At 47.5% G+C, this 22,276-nt stretch overlaps 1 protein-coding gene across 1 annotated transcript in view; it reads left to right on the top strand.

Annotated features, from left to right (window-relative positions):
- sema5ba (sema domain, seven thrombospondin repeats (type 1 and type 1-like), transmembrane domain (TM) and short cytoplasmic domain, (semaphorin) 5Ba) overlaps nucleotides 1-22,276 on the top strand; it is a gene marked incomplete at its 3' end in the record, with an annotated part of 237,128 nt that overhangs the window by 185,958 nt on the left and 28,894 nt on the right. The window contains 3 exon segments of the mRNA XM_080786023.1: nucleotides 7,927-8,062; nucleotides 11,157-11,367; nucleotides 13,955-14,162. Of these exon segments, the coding sequence (XP_080642149.1) occupies nucleotides 7,927-8,062; nucleotides 11,157-11,367; nucleotides 13,955-14,162 (555 nt within the window).

The following is a 22,276-nucleotide window of genomic DNA, read 5'->3' as shown; positions in this document are numbered from 1 at the left end:
TGTGTTCCTGTTGTGCCTGGGGCACATTCCTATAGTGCTTGGGTGTGTGTGTGTGTGTGTGTGTGTGTGTGTGTGTGCGTGCGCGTGCGTGCGTGCGTGCGTGTGTGCGTGCGTGCTATTCGGATGTATTCTGTCAGAGGCAGAAGTTGAATCCTGGTGCATCTCACCTTCTCCTCTCTTCTACTTGTTACGCTGCTGGCAGTTATACCTCCACATGGCAACTTTACATCCACTGGAATGCGTGCGTGCGTGTGTGGCGTGCAGGGCCGGTTCTAGGCATAAGGCGAACCAAGCGGTCGCTTGGGGCCACAACCACTGAGGGTGCCACGTCACAGGGAGAAGATTTTTTTTGTTTTATTCCTTACATGGGCTATACTGGCCACATGTGGCCCCCACCTAGCTTCTTCATTTTGATCTCAAAGTGCACCAGATTGAAGCATTTTCATGGCAAATTTACAGATTCTTCTCTCTCTCTCTCTCTCTCTCTCTCTCTCTCTCTCTCTCTCAACCCAATCTGGCCTATGTGTCCCTCTCCAAGGCCTTCTCTCTCTCTCTCTCTCTCTCTCTCTCTCTCTCTCTCTCTCTCTCTCTCTCTCTCTCTCTCTCTCTCTCTCTCTCTCTCTCTCTCTCTCAACCCAATCTGGCCTATGTGTCCCTCTCCAAGGCCTTCTCTCTCTCCCTCTCTCTCTCTCTCTCTCTCTCTCAACCCAATCTGGCCTGCTGCTGTGTCTCTCTCTCCAAGGCCTTCTCTCTCTCCCTCTCTCTCTCTCAACCCAATCTGGCCTGCTGTGTCCCTCTCCAAGGCCTCTCTCTCTCTCTCTCTCTCTCTCTCTCTCTCTCTCTCTCTCTCTCTCTCTCTCTCTCTCTCTCTCTCTCTCTCTCAACCCCAATCTGGCTATGTGTCCCTCTCCAAGGCCTTCTCTCTCTCTCTCTCTCTCTCTCTCTCTCTCTCTCTCTCTCTCTCTCTCTCAACCCAATATGGCCTGCTGTGTCCCTCTCCAAGGCCTTCTCTCTCTCTCTCTCTCTCTCTCTCTCCCTCTCTCTCTCTCAACCCAATCTGGCCTGCTGCTGTGTCTCTCTCTCCGAGGCCTTCTCTCTCTCTCTCTCTCTCTCAACCCAGCGCACCACCACCACCACCAAAACGCCTCCCCCGTCGGGGGGTGCGATATATGGTAATGCAATCACCACCAACACCGTCTCCATCTGTCTGGCCCTAAATTGCACTGGGCTCACAGCTGCTCCCAGGAGTTTCGGGGGAGCCGTTATATAAAAGGGGTATGAGACGAAAGTTGGAACAGAGCACTTATCCTCTCTCTCTCTCTCTGTCTGCTTCGACATCTGGGGGTCGACTACTCTTCAGTACACTGCCTCGCTGCGTCCCTATTATATACCGCCGCCTGTTGTATAACCTCTTAAGCATTTAACACATTTAAATCACACGCGGTCACAACTTTTCTGTGAGGAGACACAGCCAAGCGATAATAGCACCGTTAGCGTCGAGAGCGAAACGACTTGTTGTGTCGTCTTTTTGAGGAGAGAGAGAGAGAGAGAGAGAGAGGTGTGTTATGTGAAACTGTATGTGGAGAGATTGTATTAAATCGCAGTCACAACTTTTTGTAGGAGACACAGCCAAGCGATAAGGCTGTACTAGCATCGAGAGCAACACAGGTGGAATGCCTTGGTACCGGGGTGGGGGGGTGACCTCACAACCAGGCCCCGCCGAACCTGACTCCTTACTTTGCTTTGAATGGGTTATCTGTCGTGAGTGACTGTGTATAACGCTGTGTGGTCGTCGGTCGATCGATCACACCGGTATAGTTCCGCGCCCGGAGATCAAACGCCTTATATGTCGTCTCTATATACGAGGAGGGAAGTATAGAGGTGTTATGTGTGAAACTATATACTGTATATGGAGACGTCTTTTCCCTGTTTTCTTTATTAAAGAGTGCCCCGACACGTCTGTATGGCTACTAAAAACAGAGGACTTTAGCATTCAGGTTAGAGTTAGAGTGGGAGGGAGAGACGCCAGAGCTCAGAGCACGTACGGCCGGGAGGCCTTTAATTAACTCCATGGGTCTGTTACTGACAGGGTGTTCACTGTCTGTCTCGCACACACACACACACACACACACACACACACACACACACACTGAGAGCAACTGGAAACTCAGCGGTGTGAAAGATCCCTCTTCTATTGAAGTTCAAGTGACGAGCCCCCGCTGTGCTCTAGAGGTAATGATTAGCCTGCCTCGTCCATTATTACATGGCCTGGACGAGACAATGAAGCGGCCTTCATCGTCCTCTTCTTCACCACCACCACCACCACTCAGAGGTTCACAACCTGAACCAGCGTTGTTGTCAACGTCACACACGGGTTTACAGGCAGGGACGTGCACACACATAGACGTCAAAGGAGACCTCATGTGAGCCCCGGTCCCTTTTACTTTTACCCCGTCTGTATAAAACAACTGCCCCTCCCCAGACCACCAATGCAGCATTTATCTTGAGTCTTGAGTATGTATATACGTTCGCACACGATACAAATTGCCACTACCTTTTTAGCAAATGACTGCACTTCTTCCCACAATAGCTGGAAGGTACAGTATAATACCGTACAGTACAGCCCAGGCAGGCAGCACCTGGCTCTTTATTGTGTATAGCAAAAACATTAAAAAAATAACGTTTGCAAAACAAACTGTGTTGTTGCAGTGCCTTGGAGGTGATGGTGTTGCTGACTCCCGACAACAAAACCGTCTGCCTATATACGACTTCTGTGACGCTTTCAGGCCAAAGTTGTTGTATACAGGTGCCGTTTGTTATTGCGTGCTTGTGTACAGTTAATCCTGCCGGGCGTAATTTCAAATCCTGTGGCCCTCCTGCGTGCTGCGCATGCAGCTCTGCTGAGTGCACCTTTTTCCTTTTTTTGCAGGAATTCACTGAAGTTGAAACATTGGCCTTAATGTAGTTTTAGCTCTGCTCTCGTAAATGGAGGTGAGGTGCATTAGGTGTGTGTGTGTGTGTGTGTGTGTGTGTGTGTGTGTGCGTGTGCGTGCGCGCGCATGTGTGTGTGCGCGTGCGAGAGAGAATATATATGAGTGTGTACATGCTGCGATCCGGAATTTACTGAATTAATTCAACATTTTAAATATCTCTATGTTAATTGAGCAATATTACACGAGAGGGGGTGGTTTAATACAACAATTATACATATATATGCGCTCCTGGAGAACAGAGCAGCTGAATTCTTTGTTTTGATTTGGTGTGGAGTGGTGCTCGTTTGAACCACGGCTCGAAGGCTGTTTCAACCAATCGGATCGCTTCCTCGAAACGAGCCGTATATTTCAATACAATCTAATTAAGACATGGTTGTTATCGCTTAGGACCTTATCATTGTCATTCGTGTGGGAGACATGCTGTGGAGGACATGAAAGATACTTATTGCAACTTCAAAATGTATGTGTGTTTGTTTGTTAAATACATTCATGATTGTGTTTATGCATTGAATTTGGTGTCCATTCAAGAGCACACGCACACGCGCGCACACACGCACACACACACACACACACACACACACACACACACACACACACACACACACACACACACACATGCAGAGCGTCTCAAATCATTCCCTACAATAACAGCCCCTTGGCTGCAATATGAGCTGCACATAACAGCAGCCAAACCCCATTACAGCATAATGATAATGCTGGGTGGCCGTCTGACCGACCGGCTGGACATATTATACAAGAAAGTGTGACTGTAAGGATTAGAGGGGAACCAACTCTGTGCTCCCTGCGCTCCAGACAGAGCCCTGGGGAGAGGGAGGGAATTAGGCGAGGAAGTTGTTTTTGATCGAGAGAGAGAGAGACAGAGAGAGAGAGAGAGAGAGAGAGACATGCAAATGTTTAGCTTTTCGCCGAAAATCGCCGTTTTTATTCCAAATATGGCACCTGAGTGATTTATGTAACACTGTCACCTTTGTCACCCTGCGGGCCTGTTTGCATGCCTAGAGAGAGAGAGAGAGAGAGAGAGAGAGATTGAAAAAAGCAAAAGAAGAGAGATTTGGACAGTGAAAAAAACCATCGGCAAGGACAAAAAAAAGATGATTCCTTTTTCCCCTCCGTCTCACCCCGCGTTCGTTATAAGCCTTCCTTCATCTTGCTTGTTCATTTCCAACATAAAACTATAAGTGACTCACTTGATCCCAAAACAATGAATGCCTTACGGGATACGATAAGGCTTGATAGAATAAAATAAAAACTAAAGAAATTAACCCATTCTTGGGCGCCGGGAACCCCTCTTGGTGTTTTTTAAGCAATTATGTTACACTTTATAGCTATTGAAAAATAGCAGATCTACAAGCTCACAGCGCATAGAGCTTTATAGGTCTGCTATTTTTTTTTTTATCGTGAAAATGGAGCAAAAGCAATAGAGAGAGAGAGACACTTACAGGAGACGGAGAGAGAGAGAGAGAGAGAGAGGTGCACTATGTGTCGAGGAGGACGAGGACGGGAGTGAGCTGTTGTGACGACGAGATGAATCACTTTAAGTAGCTGGCTAACCTTTTCGCTCGTAATGAAAGTGATCACGGCGGCGCCTCGCAGAGAGAGAGAGAGACGGCGTGCGTGCGTGCGTGCGTGCGTGCGTGCGTGCGCGTGCGTGCGTGCGTGTGCATGTGTGCGTGCGTGCGTGGCTGCGTGCGTGTTTGAGAGAGAGAGAGTGGTGGTTGAGCTATAGCTGTAGAAGAGAGCATGTCAGACTTTTTTTTACCGTTCGACAGACTGTTTTAAAGTGGTTAAAAAATATAGCTTCATCATCCATTAGCGCCAAGGAGATGATCCCATGGAGTCTCTCTCTCCTCCTCCTGCTCGCTGTGACGTATACTGTATATACGGTACGTTTCCGTTCACAGCGAGCGTTATAATAATAACCTCTCCATGTGTACTGTACGTAGTTCTAGCCTGGCTAATAATAAGCCAGACTCGAATCACACTGTCGTATATCCGCCGGCAGGCAATTTTTTTTTGTGCCAACGGCTGATTCCGTCTGGTTTTATTAGCCAGACTATACTGTAGTTCATCCTAAATCTAATGGGAACAGTAGCAGTATAAGTTTTCCCCTTCTGTATTTGAGGTATATATAGCAGGCAGCCGGTCTCTATACACGACCACAACCCACAGAGTGGTGTGTGTACATGTGTGTGTGTGTGTGTGTGTGTGTGTGTGTGTGTGTGTGTGTGTGTGCGCGCAGCGAAAGAGAGGAAGAAGCAGAGAGAGAAATACATTATAGTGGTTGCGGCAGGCGGGTGATGCTTGGTTTTGGCAGCTCGTTTGCCTGTGGGTTGTCCTCCCCTCTTCAGTTAGGCTGTGGTTTCGGTGTGGTTTACCACTGTATACCCGCAATACTCACCCGCTCCGTCTCCATCTAACCAGTGTTGTTTTTGGCAGCAACAAGTTGATTTTAGTTTTAGTCATAGTCTCTTGAATAGTTTTCATATTATAGTTTTGGTCACATTTTTAGTGACCTGGAATTTTTTTGTGTTTTAGTCTAGTTTTTGGTCAACTAAAATATCATAAGTTTTTAGTCGACTAAATCTACGGTTGATGTCGTCGACTGAATTGTGCCTTGATGCCGTCGTAATGACACTTACGCTTTTACACAGATCTACAAGCTCACAACGCGTCGCAGCTTGTAGATCTGCTATTTTCAGCATGCAACCAGGTGTAAGATGACTTACACTGGCTCTCTTGTCCACTAGTCCCGTCCTAACATTTTAGTCTAGTTTTTATTTGTTGACGAAATTGTCAATATATTTAGTCTTAGTTTTAGTCGTCATAGCTTATAGTTTTCATTTAGTTTTCGTCAGTGAAAAAAGGTAGTCGACGAACATTTTTTTGTCATAGTTTTAGTCGACAAAAACAACACTGCATCTCAGTCATTCTCAATTCCTATATAGTCTTCTAGGGATAATTCCCCCAAGTGCAAACGTGTGCCAAGCACACTCTTTCATTATAAGCCGATCACCAAATATGGTCCTTTTTGTTTTAGAGTTTAATCAAACTCAATACTTCCAGCATTAACTTACATTTTGAAGCGTAAATCGGCAAGTGTAAACTCAGCCGTTACGACGGCACGAATGCCAGCAAAAATGCATTTTTTTGTCGACAAAAAACAACTGGATTTAGTGACATTTAGCCGACTAAAACTAGACACTAAAACATGAAGTGACTAAAATATGACAAGAACTACCCTCACATAATATATAACTTCCAACTCTTCCAATGGTGTAATACTGGACCTTTTGCTTGAGCCTGAAGAAGGGCATAGAATCCCTTTAAGCCCTCTCAGCCTCTACTGTACGTCTCACTCAACCCATCTCTCTCTCTCTCTCTCTCTCTCTCTCTCTCTCTCTCTCTCTCTCTCTCTCTCTCTCTCTCTCTCTCTCTCTCTATCCTCACTATCTTATACTCTCTCTATCTCAGCCCCCCTGTCTTCCTCCCCCACATCCCCAGTCAGCCTCATCCTCCTCCAACACAGTGAAACACCCGTAAGGCCCACCCCAACCCCATCTTGATTTGCATTTAGGCCACTCCCCCAATGGGAGTTCTACACACCGGACCAATAAGCCTTGGCTCCTTAACGATCAATAATGCAGCATGAGGGGACCCCACACCAGGAGGAGCCCGTATACTCTGGCAGCGTCCTGGAGGAGGCGGTCGGTGCAAGAGAGGCTTTATATTAGCAGACATGCAGTTAAAGTGACTACTGTGTGTGTGCACAGAACGAACGAACGGAGGCAGGCAGGCAGGCAGCAGGTTGCTTGGAAACTCATTACCTTGTAGCCGCCGGGGGACAAGCGAGCAGCACCAAGAAGATAATACTGTTATACCAGCTTTTACTCTCTAATGTGACATGTGTATTTATTTTTTATACACCTGTGTGACCTGCACGTGTGTGTGTGTGTGTGTGTGTGTGTGTGTGTGCGTGCACGTGTGTGCGTACTGGAACACCCGACGTAATCTATGGTAATCTACCTGGTATATCCCCACAGCTTAATGCTGTACATTTTTCTGTGCGCTGCTGATATCATAGCCTATATTATAGCCGCCAGCCAATGTGACGCTGAAGTACATAGAGCGTTTACGGCCCAGGAATAAAAAAAGACAGGATTTCCATAAAGCACCGTCGTCCAGATATTTGCAGATTCCTGATATTCCTGATATTTTTTACTATAGTAAATTCCGTAGGGCCCTATAGCCTCGACCTCCTACAAGCGTATGCAAAGAAGAAAGGCCCAACTTATGTAACTTAGTCTTAGATAGCATTTTATGTAGACTGGCAGTGGGACCTCTGTATGGGGACCTACCGTACCACGGGTCACGGACAAAGTCAGAGAGAGAAGGATGAGGCTGGCATGCAGGGCACTGCGTCAGTCAGTCAGGCACCCAGAACTTGAGGCAGAGTAAATTGACCCAGGGCAAAGCCAGGAGGGGAAAGAAGCGTACCACCCTATGTAGACGTGCTGCGACGCGACAGCTTGGCTGACAAAACACCGCAGAGCTCAAGAACCTGATGTTGGATATAAGAAATTGTTGGAGGGCATCCAGGAATCCCGAGTCGGTGTTGGCTAGACCTCACTCTCGCTCGCTTAACTACTTTGTATGTATGTGATGTATTGCCATGCTTTTTGTTCTTGCTTAATAGTAAATCGCTCTGGATTAAGAGCGTCTGCTGAATGCCTAAATTGTAAATTGTAGCACTGCTAACTAAAAGAAATAACACAATCTTTCTCTACCCTCTCTCTCTCTCTCTCGCTTTCTGTCATTTCTCTCCATATACTTTCCTCCCCTCTCTCTCTCTTCCTCCCCTCCCTTGACCCCCCATCCCTTCTTCCCCTGTACGTTTGTCTTCCGTCCGTAACAGGAACAGCATAGCGGCGTCCGCCGTGTGTGCGTTCAACCTCAGCGCCATCGCTCAGGCCTTCAACGGGCCCTTCCGCTCCCAGGAGAACCCTCGCTCCACCTGGCTCCCCACGCCCAACCCCATACACAACTTCCAGGTGAGTTTCACACCAGCTGGCTCCAAGAAAGCTGGTGCTGCTTAACCTCCGCCAATACAACCAACCCAACCCAAGCCGGGTTGGTTGGATGAGCGGGCGGCGGTGGCTCAGGGGTTAGAGTGGCCTGGATGGTAACCGCAAGGTTGCCAGTTCGAACCCCGATGTGCTGGTTGGGGGTGCAGGTCTTTTTTCCGACAGCATATTGATCCGAAACCTCAATCCTAACCTAACCCTAACCGCAAGCACGGGAGCAGCGCATGTCGGACCATCTCTTTTTCGCATCGCAGCGAAGGTCCCCCCCCGCTGCGGAGCGGACCGTTGCCCCGTCGGCTAGAATGCTGTCGGAAAATAGTCCGCCTCCCCTGGTTGGTGCCTTGCATGGTTTCCGCCGCCATCGGTGTATGACTGTGCGTGTGAATGGGTGAATGTATAATGCACAATCTATATGTAAAGCCCCTTGGATAAAGGGCGCTATATAAATGCACCAGTCCATTTTACCATTTTACCAAACCAGGTTAATGTAAGTAAGCAACAACCAACTCAGATTCGGGTGGGGGCCGAGAAAGGCCCTTATTGGTGTCTAAATGTTTTGAGTTACTGTGGATGGCAGCAGGCTTCCCTCTGGTCTATGCTTCAGCACCATGGACAGCGAAGGAGGTCAGAGTTGGAGGGGGGAAAAAAAAGGAAACGCGGCCGTTTCAGCTGAAACGGGTGAAACACAGCAAAGGTCACCTAGTGATGATGACTATTGATGTTAGTTGACCAACTATAGCTTCCAGCCGGTTAACATTATACCTCTATTCAGAGGAGCTTCAGCAATGGAACCGACCGGTTGTTGAACCGCAAGTAAGAGACACTGTGAGTGTTTCTCACAGAATATATATTCTGAAATAACATATATTCTGAAAGAATATATATTGAAAAATAGCAGACCTACAAGCTCGTAGCATGGCACTCGGTGCCTCGCTATGAGCTTGTAGATCTGCTATTTTCCAATAGCTAAAGTATAACATAATGCTTAAAACACCAAAAAGGGCTTCCCGTCCAGAATGGGTTAAAATTAATGGACCAAATGTACTTATCATGATGATAAAATGATTCAATAAAAAAGTGTATAGTCTATAAACGACTATACTGTAAACTTAATTTAGTGTATGATTGGGGGCTGGGGATAGATGGGTATTATATTAACCCATTCTGACCTGAGATCAGATTCGTACGAGGTTTCCACTGGACACACACTGGTCTGATGAACCCATTCTGACCTGAGATCAGATTCTAAAAATGTCAGTCGTTCTTCGATTTTTCAAAAATAGCAGACCTACAAGCTCGTAGCGCGCCACTCGGTGGCGCGCTATGAGCTTGTAGATCTGCTATTTTTCAATAGCTAAAGCACAACATGATGCTAACACCAAAACGGGTTCCCGTTCAGAATGGGTTAAGCTCAGTGGAGCTTATAAAAAATAAAAAGAAATTGAAGAAATGAAACATTAACTGGTTAATTTTCTGGGACTGTGAACTTCAAAATTAAATTGTAAAAATGTGAACTTTACACAAAACTCCTTTCTCCTCTCTGTGACCCTCAGTCTCTCTTACTACTATAGATCTAATGAAGCAAAAAAAAAAACTGCCAAAAGAAAAGTATCATAAAAAAGGTAATTTCCTTCCCTCTCTCTCTCTGCAGCCTCGCCTCTTTATTTCTACTGAATAAAGTGACAAGGCTGCAAATCACGGCTCCGCGAGCGCACGCTGCGTCATTCCATGTCATGCCGGGGCATCGTTGAGGCTTGACGGATGTTGACGTTACATCGGAAAGAAATTGTTGGCTGGCACTAGCCCATTCTGAACGGGAACCCCTTTTTGGTGTTTTAAAGCATCGCGTTATAGACTATCGCGAAAATGTGGCGCAAATCTTTGAATGTATATTATTTCAGAGCGGATGTTTTTAACTCAAATCTTTGCTTCTGGGGGCTGTCCCTTGAATAACATATTTTCAGATGGGGGTCGGCGGCCAATTACATACTGTATAATATTTGGAGGGTCCTTGACATGAAAATGTTTGAGCACCACTGAGATAGAAACATGAGGTTTCTCAGAAAACTGTCGTGATTTATTATAAGACATTTGTAGAATCGTCCTCAGGTCTAAATGGGCTAGAGACCGGCTATTACTTGATATGCGATATAATGAAAAAAGGAACGACCTCACCAGAAATGCTTTATTAGATTTAATCCATGCGGCGATGACTAGGGGAAAGTGAGCACTGAGCAGTCACTTTCTTTTGCGGTCGTGTAGTTTGTAGCACGCAGACAGACACAGCGGTTGTGTAGTTTGTATAGCACACACACAGTGGTTGTGTAGTTTGTAGCACACACACAGCGGTTGTGTAGTTTGTAGCACACACACAGCGGTTGTGTAGTTTGTAGCATGCACACACACACACACAGTGGTTGTGTAGTTTGTAGCATGCACAGACGCACACAGTGGTTGTGTAGTTTGTAGCATGCACACACACACACACACACACACACACACACAGTGGTTGTGTAGTTTGTAACAATGCACAGACACACAGTGGTTGTGTAGTTTGTATCATGCACACACACACACTGTGGTTGTGTAGTTTGTAGCATGCACACACACACACACACACACAGTGTTTGTGTAGTTTGTAGCATGCACACACACACAGTGGTTGTGTAGTTTGTAGCATGCACACACACACACAGTGGTTGTGTAGTTTGTAGCATGCACACACACACAGTGGTTGTGTAGTTTGTAGCATGCACACACACACACACACACACACACACACACACACACACACACACACACACAGTGGTTGTGTAGTTTGTAACAATGCACATCCCTTGATAAAGTTGCACTTTATCAAGGGAATATGTGCAATATCGCAGTGTTTCATGGTGTTTTTCCTTGTGTGAACGTGTATATGTTTTTTGTATGCATGCAGCTGTGACTCCGTCTCCAAGACAAATTTCTCCTTAGGGAGACAAATAGAGACAACCTTGAACCTCTCTCTCTCTCTCTCTCTCTCTCTCTCTCTGTGTCTCTCTCTGTCTCTCTCTCCCCACAGTGTGGCACCCTAGAGGACGAGGGGGGGCCCAACGACGGTCTGACGGAGCGCAGCCTCCAGGACGCGCAGCGCCTCTACCTGATGAACGACGTGGTGCAGCCGGTCAGCGTGGACCCCCTGGTGATGCAGGACGACGTGCGCTTCTCCAACCTGGTGGTGGACATCGTGCAGGGCATGGACACGCTCTACCACGTCATGTACATCGGCACCGGTACGTTAAACACACGCTCTACCACGTCATGTACATCGGCACCGGTACGTTAAACACACGCTCTACCACGTCGTCATGTACATCGGCACCGGTACGTTAAACACACGCTCTACCACGTCATGTACATCGGCACCGGTACGTTAAAACACACGCTCTACCACGTCATGTACATCGGCACCGGTACGTTAAAACACACGCTCTACCACGTCATGTACATCGGCACCGGTACGTTAAAACACACGCTCTACCACGTCGTCATGTACATCGGCACCGGTACGTTAAACACACACTCTACCACGTCGTCATGTACATCGGCACCGGTACGTTAAACACACACTCTACCACGTCGTCATGTACATCGGTACACCGTTACGTTAAACACACACTCTACCACATCATGTACATCGGTACACCGGTACGTTAAACACACGCTCTACCACGTCATGTACATCGGCACCGGTACGTTAAACACTACGCTCTACCACGTCATGTACATCGGCACCGGTACGTTAAACACACGCTCTACCACGTCATGTACATCGGTACACCGGTACGTTAAACACACGCTCTACCACGTCATGTACATCGGTACACCGGTACGTTAAAACACACGCTCTACCACGTCATGTACATCGGTACACCGGTACGTTAAACACTACGCTCTACCACGTCATGTACATCGGCACCGGTACGTTAAACACACGCTCTACCACGTCATGTACATCGGTACACCGGTACGTTAAACACACGCTCTACCACGTCATGTACATCGGTACACCGGTACGTTAAAACACACGCTCTACCACGTCATGTACATCGGTACACCGGTACGTTAAACACTACGCTCTACCACGTCATGTACATCGGCACCGGTACGTTAAAACACACGCTCTACCACGTCGTCATGTACATCGGTACACCGGTACGTTAAAACACACGCTCTACCACGTCATGTACATCGGTACACCGGTACGTTAAAACACACGCTCTACCACGTCATGTACATCGGCACCGGTACGATAAAACACACGCTCTACCACGTCATGTACATCGGCACCGGTACGTTAAACACACACTCTACCACGTCATGTACATCGGTACACCGGTACGTTAAACACACGCTCTACCACGTCATGTACATCGGTACACCGGTACGTTAAACACACGCTCTACCACGTCATGTACATCGGTACACCGGTACGTTAAAACACACGCTCTACCACGTCATGTACATCGGCACCGGTACGATAAAACACACGCTCTACCACGTCATGTACATCGGCACCGGTACGTTAAACACACACTCTACCACGTCATGTACATCGGTACACCGGTACGTTAAACACACGCTCTACCACGTCATGTACATCGGTACACCGGTACGTTAAACACACGCTCTACCACGTCATGTACATCGGTACACCGGTACGTTAAAAACACACGCTCTACCACGTCATGTACATCGGTACACCGGTACGTTAAAACACACGCTCTACCACGTCATGTACATCGGCACCGGTACGTTAAACACACGCTCTACCACGTCATGTACATCGGCACCGGTACGTTAAAACACACGCTCTACCACGTCATGTACATCGGCACCGGTACGTTGAAACACACGCTCTACCACGTCATGTACATCGGGGCACCGGTACGTTAAAACACACGCTCTACCACGTCATGTACATCGGCACCGCTACGTTAAACACACGCTCTACCACGTCATGTACATCGGCACCGGTACGTTAAACACACGCTCTACCACGTCATGTACATCGGGAACCGGTACGTTAAAACACACGCTCTACCACGTCATGTACATCGGTACACCGGTACGTTAAACACACGCTCTACCACGTCATGTACATCGGTACACCGGTACGTTAAAACACACGCTCTACCACGTCATGTACATCGGTACACCGGTACGTTAAAACACACGCTCTACCACGTCATGTACATCGGCACCGGTACATTAAAACACACGTTCTACCACGTCATGTACATCGGCACCGGTACGTTAAACACACGCTCTACCACGTCATGTACATCGGTACACCGGTACGTTAAACACACGCTCTACCACGTCATGTACATCGGTACACCGGTACGTTAAACACACGCTCTACCACGTCATGTACAGTGTACACTACAGTATGTGGACCATGGTGACATTGATCAATTCACCTTTAGCAAAGCTCCGCCCTCTCCCACTTAGACACTCCCACTTGGACACTTTCCAGTCGAGTGGCGCGCTATACGAGCTTGTAGCTCTGCTATTTTTGAAAAATCGAAGACATCTTTTTAATCTGATCTCAGGTCAGAATGGGTTAATAATGAAACTGTCAGGATGTAATAGACATTTTTTAGAATCTGATCTCAGGTCAGAATGGGTTAATAATGAAACTGTCAGGATGTAAATAGACATTTTTAGAATCTGATCTCAGGTCAGAATGGGTTAATAATGAAACTGTCAGGATGTAAATAGACATTTTTAGAATCTGATCTCAGGTCAGAATGGGTTAAGCTGCCGCGCTGGCCATACCGCTCATATCCACCATTATGTCCTCCTGTTCTCCTGCAGAATACGGCAGCATCCTGAAGGCCCTGGCCACCACCAACAAGAGCCTCCAGGGCTGCTACCTGGAGGAGATGGAGCTGCTCCCGTCGGGCGTGCGAGAGCCCATCCTCAGCCTGCAGATCCTCCACAGCGACCGCTCGCTGTTCGTGGGCCTCAACGGCCGCGTGCTGAAGATCCCCCTGGAGCGCTGCTCCAACTACAGGACGGAGATGTGAGTTATACTTAACCCTAACCCTAACCCTGGAGCGCTGCTCCAACTACAGGACGGAGATGTGAGTTATACTGGCCTTAAGGTCTTCTTTCCTGTATCATCCTCAAATGATGTCCAAGTCAGTGTTGAGTAGCCACATGCCCTTCTCTGGTCTCTGGCCTCTCTGGTCCACTGTTGTTTTTGGCAGCAAATTTCGTTTTTAGTTTTAGTCGATGGTTAATACTTCTTTCTCTGCTATTTCTGTTAGCCAGTTAGTAAAAGACTAGTATTATCTTCAAAAACGATTGTGTACAAAAGAGCGGATTTTAGCGGAATTTGCATACTTTGAAAGGAAAGCTGATTTTCTAATTAGCATTGGTTAGCATTGCTTAACTCAATGGTTAAAACATTAGACATGGTGACTTGTTTAAACAATTACAATGACTTAATGACACTAAAACGACTTTCTGATGGAATAAAAACATTCTTTAACATTCCAACTGTGTTAATGTGGCTAAAAGCGAAAACCACCAAAAAAATAAAATAATTCTATTTTGGTCTATTGTGAGATTTCATTAGTGCCGACTTGTGGTTGAAAATACTGGCACTGGTCACATATACAGTAGTCTCTTGAAATGTTTGTCACATTTTAGTCACCCGGAATGTTTTAGTCGACTAAATGTCATGAGATTTTAGTCGACTTAAATCTACAGTTGATTTAGTTGAACAAAATGTGTTTTGGCGCGCCATTGATGCCGTCGTAATGACAGTTTTTTTCGCTTGCTGAAAATAGACGATCTATACAAGCCCAACTACAATGCAACTAATTGTAAAATGACTTATACTGGATCTCTTGTCCACCCTTCCTAACATTTTAGTCTAGTTTTTATTTGTTGACTAAATTGTCAGTATATTTAGTTATATAGTTTTAGTCACCATAGCTTAAGTTTTCATTTAGTTTTCGTCAGTGAAAAAAGGTAGTCGACGAGCATTTTTCGTCATAGTTTTAGTCGACGAAAACAACACTGCTCTGGTCCCACGTGGAAGAGTCCGGCCTCCGAAGGAGGTCTGTATACAGGTCTGTATACAGGTCTGTAGTCAGGTCTGTATACAGGTCTGTAGTCAGGTCTGTAGTCAGGTCTGTATACAGGTCTGTAGTCAGGTCTGTATACAGGTCTGTAGTCAGGTCTGTATACAGGGGGGCAGGTGTTCATTATGTGTTGGTCTGTATACAGGTCTGTGTACAGGTCTGTAGTCAGGTCTGTATACAGGGGGGCAGGTGTTCATTATGTGTTGGTCTGTATACAGGTCTGTGTACAGGTCTGTAGTCAGGTCTGTAGTCAGGTCTGTATACAGGTCTGTATACAGGGGGGCAGGTGTTAATTATGTGTTCGGGCAGACAGCTCAGGCTCGCCACACTCGCATGCTGCACTGTCTGTCTGTCTGTCAAGACCCCACTCAATCATTGCTGATTTGAAGCAGCCGACTGCCTCGGCCAGGCAAACTGTCTCAAAGTTTCACAAAGTCCTCCAACTAAGAAAAGTTGAGGAATGTCTTGTATGGCGACAGCTAGCTGCCACTCTTGGAAAAGAAAGTACAGTATATACTGTGGTATTTATGTGTTATTGTTCTTTTTATGGCTTTTGTCAGTATACTAACTGTATATACCTGTATAGAGTATATTTTTCTGAATCTGGCTGGTCTACCATTTAAAGTAATTTACTGTTGACACCGACCGTGATGAATAGGTCTGGAAGGCCTTGCCTATATGTAATGCTTAAAGTCCTGATGGAGCCAGACAAGCAAAAGCACGTCTGTGTATATTATAATCTGCAAAGCCAATGGGAAATTTAATTTGTCGTGCTGTTTTCTGTAAATGAACATTTTCCATACTACAAAAAGAAAACAAAATGCACGGCTCCCCTGCTGGTTGTTCTGTGTCCATATACCAGACAGAACATAACGAGGAAATGGGTTTTTAGAGAGGTTTTTAGAGATGCAGTGAAAGGAGGGAGGGAGAGGGAGAGATGAGAGAGAAAATGAAGGCAGAAAGAGAGTGTGAATGCTTGAGAGAGAGAGAGAGAGAGAGAGAGAGAGAGAGAGAGAGAGAGAGAGAGAGAGAGAGAGAGAGAGAGAGAGAGTCTATACAGAGGGAGAGAGTATACAGAGAGAGAGAGAGATAAATAGAGGAGGGAGAGAGAGAGAGAGTTGAGAGAGAGTCTATACAGAGAGAGAGTTTATATAGAGAGAGAGAGAGAGAGAGAGAGGGATTGCTTTTGCTGAGCCGTTTCTGACTACTAGTGTTATTCATGTGAAAGTCTCTCTGTGTCTCTAGGGGTGAGGGAGCATAGAATAGAATAGCTCTCTCTCTCTCTCCGGCTGTTTGTCCAACCTCCGCCGCCCCGCATCTCATCAATGCTTTCAATCAACTGGCCTCGGCCCCGGCACCATATACAGGCTTCAAAGTCCTCAACCTCATTTTAGCATACAAATGGCTCGGTGCGCCGTCAGCTTTGTGAGCTGCTGTGCATAAGTGTGTGTGTGTGTGTGTGTGTGTGTGTGCGTGCATGCGCGCTTGTTTGTGTGTGTGTGTGTGTGTGTGTGTGTGTGTGTGTGTGTGCGCGTGTGTGTGTGTGCGTGGGTAGAGAGTTCTCTATATGCACACTGCATGATGAGTCAGCTACACAGTACCAGCTCTTACCCCCTATATAGCTCCCGCTCTCTCAACCGCGCGCACGTGTATACATGCGCAACATGTGCGCGCGCACGTGCGTGTGTGTGTGCGATTGTGCGAGGGCGCACACGCAAGTTCTAGCGAGCTCTTACGAAAGGAAACGAGCACATGACGGTGCTACCGAACTAAAAAAAGGAGTGGGTGCAACAATGTGCCTGTGAAACACGGGGAGACAGAGGGAGTGAAGACAGCCCGGGCCTATTTAACACTTTCTGACCTGAGATCAGATTCATATACGAGGTTTCCACTGGACAACACACTGGTCTGATTAACCCATTCTGACCCGAGATCAGATTCTAAAAATGTCAGTCGATTTTTCCAAAAATAGCAGACCTACAAGCTCGTAGCGCGCCACTCGGTGGCGCGCTATGAGCTTGTAGGTCTGCTATTTTTCAATAGCTAAAGCATAACACACAAAATGGGTTCCCGTTCAGAATGGGTTAAAAACACAGTCGGGTGGAACAACGAGAGCAACGGGGCTGCCAAGGGCACGCCGGAGGAAGTGCTGTCCTCATAATCCAATCCGCTGCACCGCATATACGCCCACCTCGCCGGGCTGACTCACGCCGCAAAACCCGACAGAGCGAGCGAGGCGCTCGCATAGAAATAACGACGGGTCAAAAAAAAGACCCATTTATACTTTGGTTTTTTTGCGTGTTGGTGTACGTGTGCCGGTGACATGTCATGTTTGTGTGCTTTACAGTGTTTTTAGTCTGACACTGCACAACGGGCTATACATACTGTAAATCATAAGTGTGGCATGTATGAACTCCATTATAGGCAGCACACAGAAGTATAGCTATAGGAAGGGGCCCGATATAGACGATGAGTATTGATGATTTGGGACTATAGGTAAATTAGGCCAGTCCACACCACTTGCATCTCATCATCATTTTTTCCCCCGACCGCGGTCGAGATCATGGTTTTCACAATGCCCCGCTATACCAGACTTCCCGGTCCTTCACTGCCATGCCCAGTTCCTGCTCACTGATGCATGTGTCCCTATAGCGATGATGACATCAGGGAACGGCAGTTTTCTATACCTCTGGTCTGCTTTGAGGCAGGACTCCAGAGAAGAAGGGGTAGATATAACCTCATTGTCAGCTCTGTAGCAGTATGGCCGACAAAGTGACGTGTATTAGAGAAGTCGACTTGCAACTATGCTTGCAACCATTATCCCCAAAATGGCACCATGTTGTCTGCAACTGCTCAGTCAGCGGTGTCGTTCAGTATTTAAGTCCGACGTCATTTTGTAGTGCTACTGTACGTTACGTCCGGGTCCAAGTGGCACCAGCTCCCGTCCGCATCTCATTGTAAATAGAATATCTAAACGCGTGACTCTTTTTACACTGACGTTATTTTTCAGAAAGGAAGCCATTGAGGGTTAAAATGGGTCTTCTTAATGCTTCCAACTCGAGTAGAATTATTAATGGTTTGTACAAGTGTCCATGACAAAGAAAATATATGATGTGGAGACAATAAAGACTATTATTATCATTATTATTGAAGGTGGTAACAGTCAACATATTTAGAATGTGTGCAGGCTTGAGTACGTTGAATCTATAGTTTGCATTAATGAGGATTTAGTTGACACAATGAAATAAAATGGCGATAGTATTCCGTGTGGCAGACAGACGGCCTGTCACAGCCAGATTTGGGAGAGCAGCGCAGCTTTGTTGTTGCGATGGAAAGCGGTAAAATGAGACTTTCGTGGTTGTTTTCGTCTCGGATTTAGTCCGACAGAGCGTCACAGTATAACTCTATGGGGACACAAAAGCGAAGTAGCTCACGTCACGGCTAAAAATACTGAATTGGTGTGGACTGCCCTTCTAGAACAGACCTTCAGCCCCAATGTTAAATCCACGCGTTCATTAATTGATAGTAGAAATGCACCTGTACGAGATCATTCACACTCCCAGTGTTCACTTAACGTTTGGGATTTATTCAGGTCATGACACACAGACCCACCATAGGAGAACAGTGCTGGCATGAGCGCACACACGCGCGCACACACACACCCACCCACACACACACACACAAAGCATTATTGAACAATTTTGTGTTTCGGAGTGCGTCGGAAAGAAATACTGCAATTGCTTTACTGTATATAAAAAGTGAAACTAAAGACTTTTTTCCTCTCATTTTGTCTTGCTCTCCCCATGCGGGCGTTGTTGTTGGCCTGCATGGCTCTCTCGTATACGTTAGCGGCGCTGAAAACACCACCTGGCGCGCTTCTTCTTCTCTTCTGTCTGAAATAAATACACTCCTCCTCATGGTGTCTGACTGAGAGCCCATTCTGAAGACCCTCCGTCTCTCCATGCTGCTCTGTGTGTGGCCCACCCATTCACACACTCATACACTCATTCAGACAGCAGCACACAATGGGCCCAACTTTTTGTTTTTGTTTTTGAGGCGGCTTTTACAGCGCTATACAGTCATTTATCCCCCCCCCCCCCCCCCACCACACACACACACACACACACACACACACACACACTTGCTATAGAACTCGAACTTCCTGACATAAACTGCTTTCTTTGCACATGCATAAATACGCGCGCACGAGAAAACACGCACGCACACATACACACACACACACACGCGCGCGCGCAGAAACACACACACACGTGCGAAACCCACGCACGCACGCGGAGGGGTGGTCTGAATTCGCACAGTGTGAAGGCCGAAGTTTTTGAGACATGATTTATTGTAGGAGTCATAACTTATCCATTTTGTTCCAGAGAGAAATCCAGCTGGCCATAGAATAATGGATGGACTGTGTCAATGTGTGAATTGTGTAGCGTAGGACGTGAGCGTGCGTGTGTGTGTGTGTGTGTGTGTGCGATACAACTCTATCTCTAGGCTCATGCACACACACACACACACACACACACACACACACACACACACACACACACACACACACACGCACAGCAGAGAGTGCACAGTGGACCGCACATGGACACATTGGTTGACTGATGTATTCATTGACAACAAATTAATATAACAGATCATTCTATCCATTACATTTCTGATGTTTTTATAATTAAAAACATTTATTTGTCAACAAAGTGTTTTATGCTTATCTACAAGTTCACAACATGTGAACATTGTGAGCGGTATACTGTTGGTGGTGGTACTGTGAAACTGCCAGAACAGGCATCATCGTTGGTCCAGAACCTATAACTATAGCCCATGCATTCTGGGTCGGGAACCCCTTTTTGGTGTTAGCATTATGTTATGCTTTAGCTATTGAAAAATACCAGATCTACAAGCTCATAGCGCGCCACCGAGTGGCGCGCTACGAGCTTGTAGTTCTGCTATTTTTGAGAAATCGAAGAACGACTGACATAGAACTTTTTCAGAAAACTGTCAGGATGTAGAAGATTTTTAGAATCTGATCTCAGGTCAAAATGGGCTAGAAAAGGTGCACAGGTATGACCCGAATAGCTACCAGGACACACACCCTCCCTCTGTCTGTCCATGAGGTGTAGCTACCAGGACACACCCTCCCTCTGTCTGTCCATGAGGTGTAGCTACCAGGACACACCCTCCCTCTGTCTGTCCATGAGGAGTACAGCTACCAGGACACACACCCTCCCTCTGTCTGTCCATGAGGAGTACAGCTACCAGGACACACACCCTCCCTCTGTCTGTCCATGAGGAGTAGCTACCAGGACACACACCCTCCCTCTGTCTGTCCATGTGGAGTACAGCTACCAGGACACACACCCTCCCTCTGTCTGTCCATGAGGAGTAGCTACCAGGACACACACTCCCTCTGTCTGTCCATGAGGTGTAGCTACCAGGACACACACACCCTCCCTCTGTCTGTGCATGAGGTGTAGCTACCAGGACACACACCCTCCCTCTGTCTGTCCATGTGGTGTAGCTACCAGGACACACACTCCCTCTGTCTGTCCATGAGGTGTAGCTACCAGGACACACACACCCTCCCTCTGTCTGTGCATGAGGTGTAGCTACCAGGACACACACCCTCCCTCTGTCTGTCCATGTGGAGTAGCTACCAGGACACACCCTCCCTCTGTCTGTCCATGTGGTGTAGCTACCAGGACACACCCTCCCTCTGTCTGTCCATGAGGTGTAGCTACCAGGACACACCCTCCCTCTGTCTGTCCATGTGGAGTACAGCTACCAGGACACACACCCTCCCTCTGTCTGTCCATGAGGTGTAGCTACCAGGACACACCCTCCCTCTGTCTGTCCATGTGGAGTACAGCTACCAGGACACACACCCTCCCTCTGTCTGTCTATGAGGTGTAGCTACCAGGACACACCCTCCCTCTGTCTGTCCATGAGGTGTAGCTACCAGGACACACCCTCCCTCTGTCTGTCCATGTGGAGTACAGCTACCAGGACACACACCCTCCCTCTGTCTGTCTATGAGGTGTAGCTACCAGGACACACACCCTCCCTCTGTCTGTCTATGAGGTGTAGCTACCAGGACACACCCTCCCTCTGTCTGTCCATGTGGAGTACAGCTACCAGGACACACCCTCCCTCTGTCTGTCTATGAGGTGTAGCTACCAGGACACACCCTCCCTCTGTCTGTCCATGAGGTGTAGCTACCAGGACACACCCTCCCTCTGTCTGTCCATGAGGAGTAGCTACCAGGACACACACCCTCCCTCTGTCTGTCCATGAGGAGTAGCTACCAGGACACACCCTCCCTCTGTCTGTCCATGAGGAGTAGCTACCAGGACACACCCTCCCTCTGTCTGTCCATGAGGAGTAGCTACCAGGACACACACCCTCCCTCTGTCTGTCCATGAGGAGTAGCTACCAGGACACACCCTCCCTCTGTCTGTCCATGAGGAGTAGCTACCAGGACACACCCTCCCTCTGTCTGTCCATGAGGTGTAGCTACCAGGACACACCCTCCCTCTGTCTGTCCATGAGGAGTAGCTACCAGGACACACACCCTCCCTCTGTCTGTCCATGAGGAGTAGCTACCAGGACACACCCTCCCTCTGTCTGTCCATGAGGAGTAGCTACCAGGACACACCCTCCCTCTGTCTGTCCATGTGGAGTACAGCTACCAGGACACACCCTCCCTCTGTCTGTCTATGAGGTGTAGCTACCAGGACACACCCTCCCTCTGTCTGTCCATGAGGTGTAGCTACCAGGACACACCCTCCCTCTGTCTGTCCATGAGGAGTAGCTACCAGGACACACACCCTCCCTCTGTCTGTCCATGAGGAGTAGCTACCAGGACACACCCTCCCTCTGTCTGTCCATGAGGTGTAGCTACCAGGACACACCCTCCCTCTGTCTGTCCATGAGGAGTAGCTACCAGGACACACACCCTCCCTCTGTCTGTCCATGAGGAGTAGCTACCAGGACACACCCTCCCTCTGTCTGTCCATGAGGTGTAGCTACC

This window comes from Protomyctophum bolini (assembly GCF_963924005.1).
Source record: "Protomyctophum bolini genome assembly, chromosome: 16".
NCBI classification, from domain to species: Eukaryota; Metazoa; Chordata; class Actinopteri; order Myctophiformes; family Myctophidae; genus Protomyctophum; species Protomyctophum bolini.
This window is presented reverse-complemented; position numbering and strand designations above follow the sequence as displayed.